The sequence below is a fragment of the Amblyraja radiata genome, chromosome 7, assembly GCF_010909765.2.
Source record: "Amblyraja radiata isolate CabotCenter1 chromosome 7, sAmbRad1.1.pri, whole genome shotgun sequence".
In the NCBI taxonomy this organism is placed as follows: Eukaryota; Metazoa; Chordata; class Chondrichthyes; order Rajiformes; family Rajidae; genus Amblyraja; species Amblyraja radiata.
The window spans coordinates 48,643,061-48,658,527 of record NC_045962.1 but is presented as its reverse complement, the minus strand read 5'-3'; the positions used below and the strand labels follow the sequence as shown (position 1 = coordinate 48,658,527).

The 15,467-nt window shown below is 44.2% G+C and overlaps 1 protein-coding gene across 1 annotated transcript in view; it reads left to right on the top strand.

Annotated features, from left to right (window-relative positions):
• The first annotated feature begins 6,211 nt into the window (after positions 1–6,211).
• Positions 6,212–15,467, top strand: part of cnbd2 (cyclic nucleotide binding domain containing 2) — a 34,553-nt gene continuing 25,297 nt past the window's right edge. Inside the window, exons 1-6 of the mRNA XM_033023500.1 lie at positions 6,212–6,241; positions 8,866–8,892; positions 9,870–9,893; positions 11,238–11,387; positions 12,104–12,160; positions 14,226–14,389. Coding sequence (XP_032879391.1) covers positions 6,212–6,241; positions 8,866–8,892; positions 9,870–9,893; positions 11,238–11,387; positions 12,104–12,160; positions 14,226–14,389 — 452 coding nt within the window. The remainder of the gene's footprint in view (positions 6,242–8,865; positions 8,893–9,869; positions 9,894–11,237; positions 11,388–12,103; positions 12,161–14,225; positions 14,390–15,467) is intronic.

Genomic DNA, 15,467 nt, shown 5'->3' with positions numbered 1-15,467 from the left:
TACAAGGACGATCTGGGTGGCCCTTGGATAGAAAACTCAGACCGACAGCCCTTCAGCCCACCAGGTACATGATGACCATTAACACTTATTCTGGATTAATTTTACGTTTTAGTTTACCAATTTTTTATCAACTCGCTACAGGCTCTATTATACAGGGAACAATTTTTACAGTGAGCAATTAATTTACCAAACAGCTCCAAGGGATATGGGGGAAAAGCATGAATGGGTTACTGATTTTAGATGATCAGCCATGATCATATTGAATGGTTCAAAGGACCAAACGGCCTACTCCTGCACCTTTTTTTCTATGTTTCTATTTAATTGAATTAATGATGAACAAAAGCAATTTGCAGGAGACCAAAGTATATTAATTATTACACTGGTCTGGGAATAGTGTGAGTGCTGGCCTTGAGTGGCCTCCCCATTCATCACACAACTTAGAAAAGCACAGGAACAGACCCTTGGGTCCACAATGTTTGTGCTGAACATGATGCCTAGAAAAATTACTCTTCTCTGCCTGCACATGATCCATATCTCTCCATTCCCTGCATACCCATGCGTCTTTCTAAAACCCTGTTAAGCTCCACTGTTGTTGCTGCCTCCATAACCACCGCTGCTGCCCGTTCCAGGTACCCACCATGCTCCATGTTTAAAAAAGACACTGACCTTGCACATTTCCTTTAATCTTTTCCCCTTTCACCTTGAAGCCATGCCTTCTAGTCTTTGACATTTCCAGTCTGGGGAAAGAGGGTAGACTCTTTATGCCTCAATTTTATACCCTCATAATTCATATGACAAAAGAGCAGAATTAGGCCATTTAGCCCATCGACCATTCTGCCATTTGATAGTGGCGGTTCTAACTTTCCCCCAACCACATTCTCCTGTTTTAATTTGCCTTGCCTCGCCTTGTCACATTATAGGAAAATTAATGTGTTTCAAACTGGAACACAACAATGATAGTTTCTGAGTCGAATTTCACTATTCTGCTCATTTTAAGGCAATGGAATTCTTCAGCCTCATCTATGAATACGAATGAGTAATGAAATTCTCGATTCCAGAGAGACTCCCATAAATGGTCAACTCCTCATCTCTCCCCCCCAAAATAACAACAGGTAGCGGGAGAGCTGGGTGTAACAGCGAGAGATAGGGCAGATGCAAATGAGAGATGGGAAAGCGCGCACACAGACCTGCGCGTCTTTCTGCAGCCAGGATCGAACCCGGGTCCCCAGTGCCGCAAGCGCTGCTGAACTGCCACTGGACTCCACCCCCCCCCCCCCCCCAGCCATCAATGGGGATACACACAAAGCGCTACAGAAACTCAGCTGTCTCCTTCCGTCCCAACACCTCTGGCTGCCCCTGGACAGGGCTGGGACACCCGGGAGAGGACGGGGACGGCCCAGCAGCAACTCAACAGCGCCCGCAGTGCCAGAGGCCTGGGCCCGACCCCAACCACGGACGCGCATTCACCAAAGCATAAAGCAATAAAGACGACAAAATAATCGTAACTTTTGACAAACAATAAATACAACTAATTCATAGTTTGAAAGCAGTATTTTCTTACCTCAAGAATCAAAGCTAGAAAAAACAAGAAATGAAGGTGTATATGTACACAGCTCCACTTTCTAGCAATGCTTATGCATAGTGACTTTTGACCTGGGCATGCGCAGTCGGAATACCAAACTCACTTATACCCAATGACTTGCCCTTCTCAGCCTTCTGTGGCAATTAATGATTTTTTATTTTTCTATGATGTACGGAATCTTTATTTCTTTTATCATTTATTTTATGTAAAGCACTTTGGTTTCAAAGCGAGTTGATTTAAATGTGCTATATAAATAAAATGTACTTACTAATTAATTCCATAGATTCACCACCTTCTGGCTAAAGAAACTCCTCCTCATCTACATTCTAAATGTGTCCTTTTATTCTGGGACTGTGCCCGCAAATGGAAACAGCCTCTCCACATCCACTCTAAGCCATTCATTATTCGGTAGGTTTGAATGAGATATCCCCTCATCTTTCTAAAAGCCACAAACTTCTGGCCCATAGCCATCAAACGCACCTCAGACATCAGTCTGAAGAAGGATCTCGACCCGAAACGTCACCTATTCCTTCACTCCATAGATGCTGCCTCACCCGCTGAGTTTCTCCAGCATTTTTGTCTACCTTCATACATTAACCCAATCATTCTTGTGAACCACTGAACCCTCTAAAACCAGCACATCCTCAGATTATGGGAAACAAAACTGCTCGCAATATTCCAAACATAGCCCCACCAGCACCTTGTAAACCGTCAGCATTACATCCTTGCTTTTATATTCTCATCTTGAAATGAATGCTAACATTGCAGTTGACTCAACCTGCAAATTAACCTTTTGGGAATCCAGCACCAGTACTTTCAAGTCCCTTTGCATTTCTAATTTCTGAATCCTCTCCCTATGTAGAAAACTGTCAATGCCTTTATTCCTTCTACGAAACTGCTTGATCGTACAATTTGTTATGTTGTGTGCCATCTATCACTTCTTTGCCCACTCTCCCAACCTTTCCAAGTCGTTCAATATGGAATATTTGGATATGGGGTGAGTATTCATTTCAAGATGAGAATATAAAAGCAAGGATGCAATGCTGATGGTTTACAACGTGCTGGCGGGGCTATATTTGGAATATTGTTGGATATGGGGAGAAAGCAGGAATGGGGTAGTGATTTTGGATGTTCAGCCATGATCATATTGAATGGTGGTGCTGGCTCGAAGGGCCGAATGGCCTACTCCTGCTCCTGTTTCTTGTGTTCTGCAGAGTCCCTGCTTCCCCAACACTTCGTGCTCCTCCACCTTTGTGGCCTAGTATCATCTGCAAACTTGACTGCAAGGCCATCAATTCCATCATCCAGATCATTAACCTGTAACATGAGCAGTAACGGACCCAACACCGACCCCTGCAGAACACCACTAGTCACCAGCAACCAAAATGGACTGTTTATTCCAACTATGCTTCTGCCAGTCAGCCAATATTCTATCCATGCTAATACCTTGCCTCTAATATCATGGCCTCTAAACATATCTTGCTGAGCAGCCTCACAGGCAGCACTTTATCAAAGGCCTTCTGAAAATCCAAATAAACAACATCTGCTTTCACTTCCTCAAACCATGCTGCATTAGAACATTTTGCAACCAAAGGAAATGTGTTCACACCAAGACTGATGGAAATTATAAAATCAAATACTATTTAAGGTCGAGCATGATATTGGGCAATTGAGCAGAAGATGTGAGGGCCTTTGACAAGTTCTTGCAGTAGAACATGGGTCTCCGTTATGGGGAGTAACTGGGCAGCACAGTGGTGCAGCTGCTGCCTCACTCACTGATCCAGCAAGCTAGGTTCAGTTCTGATCTTGGGTTCTGTCTGTGACCATGTGGGATTCTTCCAGGTGTTCCACAGAAACAGAAAAATAGGCGCAGGAGTAGGCCATTCGGCCCTTCCAGCCAGTACCGCCATTCAATACCATCAAAAATCAGTACTCCGTTCCTGCTTTTTCACCATATCCCTTGATTCCTTTAACCCTAAAAGCTAAATCTAACTCTTGAAAACATCCACTGAATTGGCCTCTACTGCCTTCTGTGACAGAGAATTCCGCTGCCCTCCAATACCCCAAGGATATGCAGATTGTTAGGATGGCTGCTGTGAATTGCCCCTCGTTTGTGAATGTGGAAGAATCGGGCAGAGTTTATGGGAATGTGGGGAGGATTAAATTAATAATATTAATATAAGAATGGGTGAATGATGGTTCAGACTCAGTGGGTCGAAGGACGTTTCCATGCAGCATCTCAATGGGCGAAGAGAAAATAACGTGAGCTGCAGTTAAAAACACTACAAATAATAGAAAATAAATTAAAAAATCTTGGAAATACTCAGTGGGTCAAGTAGGATCTGTGGAGAGATTATAAAAAGTTCATATTTCAGATTGCTTGTGTACTGGCGAAGAAAGAACGTTTTAAGTTGTCGGGAAGGATGGAGAGCGGTGGTGGTGATGTTGGTAGAGACTCAATGGATGATCCTGAGCAACGAGTCACCGCAGGGAAATGGGGTGGATGGGGGGCGTCGGTCCACACACGCTGTTATATACCTCCGTTCTTGTGCCCTCCATAATTAAATAACGATATTTTATGTGGAGTACTGTTGTCGGATCTGCAGCCTTACGAGAGGGCGGGTCTCGCCTCAACAACTTGTGGTTTTTGGTTGAGGCTTGCATTTATGATGTGTGCTTAAGTGTTACAAAGCGCGCCCAAAACAGTGAGTGTTGCAATTAAAGTAAACGTGCCAACAATTAGCACAGGGTACGTCACTGGCGTTGTCGGCATCAAGTCTCCTCGAGTATCTTTGGTCGACATATGGTGCAACACGTGTGCGAGACTGACTGCGTTCACACTCTCTCCCTGGCCTCCAATCGAAATTGAGTCGCTTATCCCGCTCTTGTCACTCGCCAGCTTCGAAGCGCCTCAGCCCTCACATTAAAAATAAACACGTTGAGTCCCGCTTCGAAAAAGCGGCAAGTGTGGAAGATTGTGCACTGTACGAGCGAGGGTGGGGAGTGGCTACTCCATAATAAATTAAACTGTGGAGAATTGTAGTGAAATTAAACTTCAAAAGGTTCAGAAAGGAAACAAAAAAGTAATGTAGTCGCTGGGAGCCCGGGCAAATGCAACCCTTTATCTACTTCTCCCAGGCATTGTAATAACCTACATCTGAGAACAGGTCTTAGCTGCCCAGTTCCGCGACTCCCTTGTTCCAATTCCGAACCGTCGGCTGTTGTTTTTTAAAAGCGCCGCCGCCACCAGCAAAGATCCTATGGCTCTATAGCTCCGCTGTAGCATCTTTGGCCACCAGCGTCCTGGGCGGAGGGAGAGAGGATGAGCACCACACCGAGTACAGACTCCAGGAAAAGCAGCTATGGGGACAGCTTGCGAGATGAGACGTCACCTCAAGTAACCAGGCTTTAACCTTACGGACGTTCTCCAGCCATTCATATGTCTTTAATGCATTATGGTAGTCTGGGCTGGTCCTATATCAGCGCGGCGGCCGCGTCTAAAGCCCTCCCTCCTATGCACGCACACACCTTTCTAAATGTTATCCCAATGGCTTCCAAAGTATCAAATTCCTCTAGGAAAATTGGAGTCGAGAGAATAGGTATTAAAGGGCTGTGAGGAGGAATACGGGATAACTTCCCTTACACTACAGGGTTAGATGGGATAGCACAGCTGGTAGGAGCTCAGCGTAAGGGACCTGGGTATAGGAATGTGTAATAACTCAGAATCCGTACATAAGTATGTTGTTTATTTATGAAAACACACAGAGCTCAAATACATAGGTGTTGCAAGCTCAATCTCAACGACGAATCTAACTAGAGGCTGGACTAGCAGGATAGATACGAGACTCAACCAGATGGCTGCTCGAGTGTACAGCGGTATGCAGTAAAACATGACATTATCATGTCAACTAATACTGACTGATCTACACTGAGTTTACACATGTTCCCTGTGAGTACGTGGGCTTCCTGCAAGCAAAGATTATAGAGGAGCTAGTATCTTTGCCTGCAAGTTCCTCCCTCGTCCAAAAGAGCCGTGGGGTTGTAGGTTAATTGGCTCCTGTAAATTGCGCCCCTCCCTCCCAGAATATTTTGGTGAGTGGAAGAATTTATGGCTAGTTGAGGGGAAATGTGGCGGCGAATAACATGGGAAGAGTACAGGGTTAGCGTAAATGAATGCTTGACGAGCAGCAGAGGGGCCAGTTTGCTTGCTTTATGACGCCTTGAGTGTTGTGCAGTAAAGCTAGAACTCCATGAAACACTGGTCTGGCTGTACAATACACAGTTCTGGTTACCTTCAAGTGAAGGGGGCGGCGGGAAAATTTACTCTTGATTATAATTTTTATTTATGCATTTGTATTTTAATTTACACTTAAGTTGTGGAATAAAATGTATGTTTATAATTAATTAGAATACAATGTATTCTAAAATAATATTTTATGTTATTTTATAATATTGTACAATAAAATCTAAAGCCTCATCTGGTTGTAGGGGAGAGAGCCATTACAAGAGTGGCTAATCTGGGGAGCAAAATTTTATTGTAACGTTCACAAAGTCTGGAGGGAACTTGCTTTGAAGTCCTCCGTAGGATGGTGGGGGCAGAAATTCCCTGTGCATTTAAAAAATACTCGGATGCAAAGTTCAGATGGTGCAGACTACAAGGTAATGTACCAATGTATCAGTGACATCAGTCTGATGGGTCTTCTCCAGATGGATGATGGTTTGAATGACATCTTCCTCATCCATGGTAGACAAAAATGCTGGAGAAACTCAGCGGGTGAGGCAGCATCTATGGAGTGAAGGAAATATGCAACGTTTCGTGTCGAGGCCCTTCTTCAGACCCGACCCGAAACGTTGCCTATTTCCTTCGCTCCATAGATGCTGCCTCACCCGCTGAGTTTCTCCAGCATTTTTGTCTACCTTTGATTTTCCAGCTTCTGCAGTTCCTTCTTAAACAAATCTTTCTCATCCATTAACTTCTGTGCCTCCTCCTCCTCCTCACCATCTTTATCCAAAAACAGGCAAATCATCAATTGACGGTACAATTCCTGATAATGCCAAAGGTACACACAGGCCAGCCGGCCCTCAAATTACATTTGACCTGTAATTGGAGATGCATAAGAAGAGATTTTATCCAGTGTGGTTAAGCAACATTATGTGTTGCCCTATACACAAGCAGCCAATATCTGAGATGATTCATATTCAAGTCTCATCCCACTATAATACCTGCTCCATTAGAGATCTAACATCAGGAATGATTGACCTTGGAGCCCTCAACATTGACCCTGGATCTCATGTGGCACCAGGTTAAACATACACAGGAAAATACCGCCTTGCAAGAGATGTTTGAGGAGAATGAGGGCACAAGGTGGTCTGGGTGGAGATTTCCACTGTGGGCAACTGTAGGGTCTGTAATTATATTGAACCTAGGTAACACCACACCAAGATTCTGGTCTGGTTATCCAGAGAAGCATACACAGTGAAACTCCAATTATCTGCTATCCAAGCATTCATAACTTCCAATGATTTAGCATCTGGCTCATCAGCTGATGTTTTCTGTGCTTCCTGACCACTGACTGGAGTTCTGGTTCCTGCATTCCCCATTAAATCAATCTGGATCTTTCCTGAGTTCCCTTTAAACTTTAAATTCTCTCCAGAAGGAACTTTTGTTCCCCCATCTCCCACATGGAATATCAAGAGTACGTTCTCCCACCCTGTCTCTTGTAAAGACGCCATCCCCTACTCACAATTTCTCCGTCTCTGCCGCACCTGCTCCAAAGATGAGCAGGTGCGGGCAACCGAGATGTCCTCTTTCTTTAATTACCACGATTTCTTGGGGTCTAGAATGATGAATGTTTCCTCAAAGCAGATGGGGACAGCAGACTATTGACAAGTTGAACATGTCGGAGCAGACTGTGGCTAGTTGAATGGTGCACAATTTGAGAACCTGCCCAGTATTCCATCTTGCCTGACTGCTTTCTGAGAGCTTACCCTCGTGAAAACAGATCTGACTTTGGCCACTGACATGTATGAGACAGAGCCAGTGGAAGATGGGAGGAGGCGCTTTGCTGGAATTGTTTGCCTGTTCAAAACAGGCGTAAATGGCATTGTGTTTATCTGGCAGATATGCATTATTGCCAGGGACCGCCCCTAATTTTGTCTTGCAGCCTATGGTGGTATTCAGGGCCTGGCACAGATGCTTGATTGAATTGAGCCTCTAGCTTGTTCTGCAATTGTATCTATTTCAAGGACTGTGCACAATACGTCTGTAGGTGATAGATTCTCTAGATCTTTAAGGAACCTGAAGAGATTGAATCCATAGCTGGTCTTCACCTTGAACTATGCCCCACCATTTCAGTTAAAATCTGTCTCAGAGGCAGTTCAATGTGATGCATCCTCACCGTCCATCAGTCCCCAAGGCAGCAGCTCTCTTTCCCAGTGTCTCTGGACTTCATGCAGGGATGACTCTGCTCTTCATTCAAAGCATTGCAGAGTGGTCCAGCACAGAAACTTTTAGTTCATGCTGAATGTAGTGCCTGTCCACACTATCTCATTAGACCTGCACCACTGTCAACCTTTCATATCCAAATGCCTTTTAAACATTGTAATTGTATCCGCCTCCACCACCTCCTCCAGTATCTCATTCCATATATTCACCATCCAGTGTGTGGAAAACCTACCTCTCAAAACCCCTTTAAGTTTCTTCCCTCTGACCATAAACATTCAAGACTCCCCTGCCCTGAGAAAAATGGTCTGACTATGATAGACTATCTGAAAGAACCCAGTGGGTCAGGCAGCATCTGTGGTGGTAGAGAGATGGTTGAGGTTTTGGATTGAGACTGCTTCAGGACCTAGACCCGCTGAGTTCCTCCAGTATTCTGTCTTTTTTGCACCATATTTATGCAGTGTTCTATATCTCCACTCTTAATGTTGGTTCTGTACCCCTCGTAGTTTTACAACCTTACTAAGGTCACCACTCAGCCTCTTGTGTTCCAGGAAGAATATACTCCTGCCTGTCTAATCTTCCTCACCATGTAATCTGAGGCATGAAAGAAACAAGCCAGTATGGACCATTTGATCTGCATGTGAGACGAATGGTTGGGCAACAGAATGGTTGGCGGAAAGGTGCAAAATGGTGACGAAAGCCACCTATCAGAATAAGGGCAGATGGACAACTGTTACTGTAGAGCATTAGCGAGCAGGGCCCCCAAAATACAGAGTTTCAATAGAGCAAGATAGAGACTTACAATGATCAATTCTTATTCTGTTAATCCTTAATCTTTCAGGAACATGGAGATGGCCAGATTCGCAAAGTAAGTTTTGCTGTTCCATATTTCTCTCACAATTTGTAATGTGTTCTTCTAGTTTACAGTGCTGCTGTTCAAAGTTGGGGGGAAAACTTGTTTCCTTGTCCAAAAGTCAGGGATCAGTTCCGCTCCAGTGACCTGAGCTCAGAAATTGAGTTTGCTGTCCAGGGATGGCTGAGTGGAGCAGCAGGTAGAGCAGCCACTTCACAGCCCCAGAAACCGCGGTTTGATCCTGACTTTGAGTGTAATCTGTGTGGAGTTTGCGCATTTTCCATGGGTCTGCACAGCTTTCCCCAGGTACTCCAATTTTCGCCCATGTCCCGAAGACATGCAGGTCGGTGTCTTAGCTGATTACTGTAAATTGCCCTTAGTGTATTCATGCCTTCTATATTCTTAAATTACAGACAAGTCTGTGACAACTCTCAGGGCAATCCCATTAGTCCCTTTCCTCAACTTATCACCTATCTGTCTCACCGGCCCATCAATTATGTCTGATTCTCCCACCATATACCTACACTAGTTACACACTGACTTGCACATCTTTGGGACATAGGAGAAAACAGGAGTACATGGAAAAAATCCATCTGATCCGAAGAGGAATGAGCAAACTTCACTCGACAAACCTGTGGGTCAAGATCGAACCCAGGCCTCTGGAGTTGGACTACTTTGTTTTGTTAATTTTTTTTCTTACCTGTAGTTGGGTTTCATATCAGTAAACTTTGGTTTTTGATTACATGTGAAGATTACAGGTAAAGCTCACCAGGACACAGCTTTAAGGTCAAACTTCATTTTAAATTTACCCTTGTGTAACAGACTCTTTAGGCCTGTAATGAATATTGAGCAGGCCTAAAGTTATACTTCCTCTACCTATCTATTTGGCATAGATTGGGTGAATACATACAATCTAATAACAAAACGCAACATAACCCAAATTGGTTCCATCAAAGGCAATTCTATTAATTGATCTGTTTTATGCTTTTCAGACTTCTGCAGAGGAGGCTGATATGGTGAGTGATATTGGTTAAGAATACAGCCTGGGAATAACTTTCTGAAATCTTGCCACACTTATATTGCAACAGGTTAAAATTGCCCTCTTGGCTCTAGACTTCATGGGGACATCCTGAGCTGGAAACGAGGAATTAATGAACGTGACACTTCGGATAGTTTTTTGCCATTCAGCCCATCATACCTATGCTACTTGAAGTAGACCTATCCAACCTGGGCCCACCTCCCTATATTCCTGCACGTTCACATCCATCAGCCTTTTAAATAATGGTGATAGTTTTTGCCTTGACTTACCCTCTCAGGTAATGAGTTCCAGACATACATTACTCTTTGAATGAAAGAAATATCCCCTTGCAATCCTCCAACTCAGCTAGGTCTTCCAATTGCTCTAAATCTCTCTTGGATTTTCACTTGTCAATGAAGGGGAACATTTCCTTATACAACCCCTGTTTTAGCCCCAGCATTCTTTACTCTATTGGAAACAACCCCAGATCAATCCTTCCTCCAATCTGCAATTTTCCATCCTTCTTGTTCAATTCTGCATCCTCGCCAATGCAACAGTATCTCTCCTAAAATGTAGTGACCAGAATTCTACATTGTACTCAAGCTGTGGGCTAACAAGCATTGTATAATATTCCTTTTCTATCATGCGCCTTGACTAATAAAGGAAACTATCCCATATGATTTATTAATCTTATTGACCTCTACGGATACATGGACTTACACTCCAAGTTCCACATCATGAAATGCCCCCCCCCCCCCCCCATTTATTATGTACTCTCTCTCATTGCCACTCCTCCACAAATGCATAACCTCACATAACTGGATTCATTTTTATTTGCCATTTTTCTTCCCAGCTGAACACACTATCTACAACTCCTCCAGTCTAAACTTTCCCTTCCCACCACACAGCTAGGTTTTATGCATGACCCCCCTGAGTTATGAATGCCAGACTTACAGTATGGACACATTGTACATACGAATGAGTGTTTGTGAATCTGGTGGGATGAATGGGGATGGAATTGCCGGCTGCAACAGATCTGCAGGCATCTTCTGCCGGGTGGGAATGGGGGATTTAGAAACAATCACGGGTTGGATCGAGCTGAGCAGGGCTGGGGGCACTCAGCGGGCTCACCCGCTCACTTACTGAGTTGGTGAGGCTGGCTGGTGGTCATTCATCCCGCGTCTGCTCACTCGCTCGTTCACGTCACAAACTGCTCTCAGGAATGGAACCCTTTCCTAACCTGGAGACTGTCTGCAGCAAACCTCTTTAATCATGCTTCTACATTTTGATCTAGATAATTTATATCGACAACAAAGTGCGTGGTCTAATTGTTTGCTTGTAGGTTCCTCAGTACCACCACAGGTTCTGGTATGTCGCTAAAAGGGTGATAATAATGTGCCGGATCTGCATGCGCCTGCGTGTGTCATCCAAATCCTTCATGGAGGTTTGGGCAACGTTGACAAAGTACGGCAGCAAGTCACAGACTGAAGAGGTGAGAGCATGCCCCACTCCTGCAGTCCGCTGAGTTAGTACCAACTAACAATCATCCGTACATTCATTCTATTCTACACACTAGGGACAATTCACAGAGGCCAATTAACCAACAAACCTGCAGAAAGGAACTGCAGATGTTGGTTTACACATTTTCACCTAATAAACAGGTAACAATGGCCTGTTTCCTTTAATATCGTAACTTTTTTGCATATCTTTCATTCATTCTCCTTTATCTCTCTACATCTTCATCTATATCTATCATTCTCCTTATCCCTAACCAGTTTGAAGAAGGGTCTCGACCTGAAACGTCACCCATTCCTACTCTCCAAAGATGGTGCTCCAGCTTTTGTATCTATCCTCATCCCACTTTCCTGTCTGCCGGGGACCAATCTCTTCGTCTCTTCCTGTGATATCCCATCACTGTAGCCTGCTGGCCAGTATTCGGGCCCAACTGAGATGGAGGAAGAGGCAAATTATGACAGTGGGCCCAGATATCTGGTCCCTGAGTGATGGTAATGCCCACAACCACCTCATCTGCCCCATTGAATCAAGGAAGCTGCTTACAAGAATCCAGATACTGCACTGAGTTAGAATCAACACCGCGCTGAACATGGTCCCTCTCAGCATCCTAGGCGCTCTCTATTCTTCCCTCTAGGGATTCCCTTGGGCTGTGAAAGAGTTAACCATGGTCCCTTTTTATCTCTTCCTCCACAGGAACAGAGAGAAAGCAGCAAAGCCGCATTTGATTTTCAATACTTCAAGACACGGCATGTAAGTTGGCCCCTCGTATTTCCAGCTTTGACAAGCACTGGGACCAGGACAAAGGCAGGGAAATTAAGGCAGTAGCTGAAAGGCAGTAGGCAGTTTTGGTTGAAAAGGCAGTGAGGTGAAATGTACAATCCAAATTCAATACCTTTTCTCAGAACAAATCAGAACCGGAGAGGTTCAGATTACAAAGAGTTACGTTGTAATTTCCACTTTAAACTATTCAGCCGAACGGACTCTTGTTAGTGTTTATGCTCAGCACAAACAGTGCGTCCAATTTAATGCTTCCACCATATTTCCACTCAGATCTTCCCTATCAGATCTTCAATTTTGACTTGGTCATTAAGCTGCCCAGAAAGAAGCTTGAGTACAAAGTGCAGCATGAGGCAGGGCAGTACTGGCAAGGGTGCTGATTTCTGGGATAAGATGGAATGAACCCTCTCTGCCTTCTCAACTATGGTAAAGGAGTGAAGGGGAGTTTGCCACACCTGACTTATTCTTATCCATGCAACCCGAAATGCAGGTGACACCTCATTTTCAATCCTCAGTAGACTCACAGATATACATGTTCATTAAGTAAATTTTCCTGAACACTTATAATAGATTGCACCTCATCCAAGCCCTTGGCATAATGGCAGTCCCCCAGTCAATATTTGGAAAGTTAAAATGCCTTCCTATTACAACCTATTATTTTTGCAGCTGTCTGTGATCTCCTAAACTAGTTTTTCCTCTTACTTGCGTTAACCTTTACGGGCCTATAATCACAACAAAAGTATCACTCCCCTCTTATTTCTCAATTCCATTGATATAATCTCACTGGACAATCCCCCAGGAATATCCATTCTAAGTAATGTGTGATATACCCACTAATCAAAATATGCAACAATCCCCTGCTCTCTTTACTCCTACCTCTATCCCTCCTGTAGCATTTGTACACCTGGATATTGAGCGGTCAGTCCTGTTCATCCTTCATCCACATTTCAGTAATAGTGGCCAGTTCCATATACTTATGCATGACCTGTGTTCTTAAGGGGTCGGAAAATTCTTAAGGGGTTGGACAGGCTAGATGCAGGAAGATTATTCCCGATGTTGGAGAAGTCCAGAACAAGGGGTCACAGTTTAAGGATAAGAGGGAAGTCTTTTAGGACTGAGATGAGAAAATCATTTTTTACACAGAGAGTGGTGAATCTGTGGAATTCTCTGCCACATAAGGTAGTTGAGGCCAGTTCATTGGCTACATTTAAGAGGGAGTTAGATGTGGCCCTTGTGGCTAAAGGGATCAGGGGGTATGGAGAAAAGGCAGGTATGGGATACTGAGTTGGATGATCAGCCATGATCATATTGAATGGCGGTGCAGGCTCGAAGGGCCGAATGGCCTACTCCTGCACCTATTTTCTATGTTTCTATGTTCATGTGCTTTACCTATTAGGTCTGAAATCAATGTAGTTACAACATTTTCTTCCCTCGCTGTCTGCTGTGCTCCTGCCTGTCCGATCTGCTAAACTTGCTCTCCTTAATTTCTGTATTTAGTTTAATCTTCTCACCTGCTTATTGAGAAATGCAGCATAGTGGCAGGCCCTTCAGCCCACTGAGTCCATCCTGACCATCAGCCACCCATTTACATTACTCCTACACTAATCCCATTCTCCCCACATTCTATCAACTCTCCTCATCGTCTACCACTCAATTTCACACAAGGGACAATTCACAATAGCCAATTAGCCCAACATCCCATACTGAAGCACCCAGAGGAAACCCACACGGTCGCAGGGAGAATGTATAATCTCCACGGAGACAGCGGTCCACGTCTCTGGAACTACAAGGCAGCACCTCTACTAGCTGCGCCACTGCACCATCACATTTTGTTTAGAGAAGGTGAGATGAGTTGCCTCCTTGAAGCACTGCAGTCCGTGTGATTCAGTTGTTTCCTGGGTAGGATGTTGCGGGACCTCTGTCACAAGATCTTCCTAGATCAATAGCATCCAAAAACTCCTCAATCTGTTCCTCGTCACCTGTTAAAGTACAAGCCTCAGAGGATACATTGTAATTGCTACTTATTTCTAACCCACAGAATAACCTTTCCAATACAGAGATTCAGATCACCATGAAACTACCCGAGCAGCGGACAATGCATGATCTGGAATTGCTTACAGTTGTCATGAGATCTTTGCTGAGCTTCAGACACTACAGAAAATCCTACCAGCTTTTGCTGGCAAAAATAATGAGATACGAACGGTAGGCGAGCAACATAGTGACATCAGTGAACAGGGGACTGGGTGCACTTTTCGAGTTTCAAAGAGTTTAGGAGCAAGTTGTATTGGGGTAGAGTGCTTTGTTGTATTTACTTTCTGTACCACAGTTAAATAACCACATAGTCAATACAAATGTAAGTTCGTAATTTATGTTCTTCAAGTGAGTCCACTCATCTATTCTCAAATTCCAAGTGGGGTTTACTGGAAAAAGTAAATGGATTTTGTGTCAGTTATGCATGAATCTCGAGCGTAGAAACCGTACAGCACAGGAACAGGCCCTTCGGACCACGAGCTCTGCGCAGACCATGATGCCAATTGAAACTAATCCCGTCTGCCTGCACGTGATCTGTATCCCTCTACACCTTGCTTGTTCAAGTATCTGTCTAAGCACCTTTGAAACATTGCCGTCATATCTGCTTCCACAACTTCCCCTGGCAACATGTTCCAGGCACTCACCACTCTCTGTGTAAAATAATTTGTTTCCCTTTCTCACCTAAAAGTCACGCTTTCTAGCATTTTATGTAGATAAAAGGACGATGGATTGTTTGACTTTGACCGCAACAAATTCTTGCCGCATCCCAGACCCTTAAGGTTGTGCAGTCTTCTAATCTAATCTTAAATCAAAGATAGACACAAATTGTTGAAGTGTCCACCCTCCTCCTCCTCCCCCTCCCTCTTCCCCTCCCTCTTCCCCCTCCCCTTTTCCCTTCCCTCCACTTTCAGTCTGAAGAAGGGTTACGACCCAAAACGTCTCACCCATTCTTTTCCCCCAGAGCTGCTGCCCTGACCCTCCTAGTTACTCCAGCACTTTGTGTCTATCTTCGGAATCTGCAGGTACTTCCTACTAATCGTAGATCAATTTAGTGGGAAGATTCAATTTGAATTTAATCAAATGTGCTCCAGGTGATCTGGAGAGCAATCCCAAGAGACCTTTGACCGGCAGGTTTCAATGATTTTACAACTGTAAAGTAAATGCTGAATCGCTCTAAATCTTGATTGGCAAATGTGTCAGGCAGGGGAGATAAGGTTGAGTTAGTAACTAAGGCTGGAGGTTATAAGTG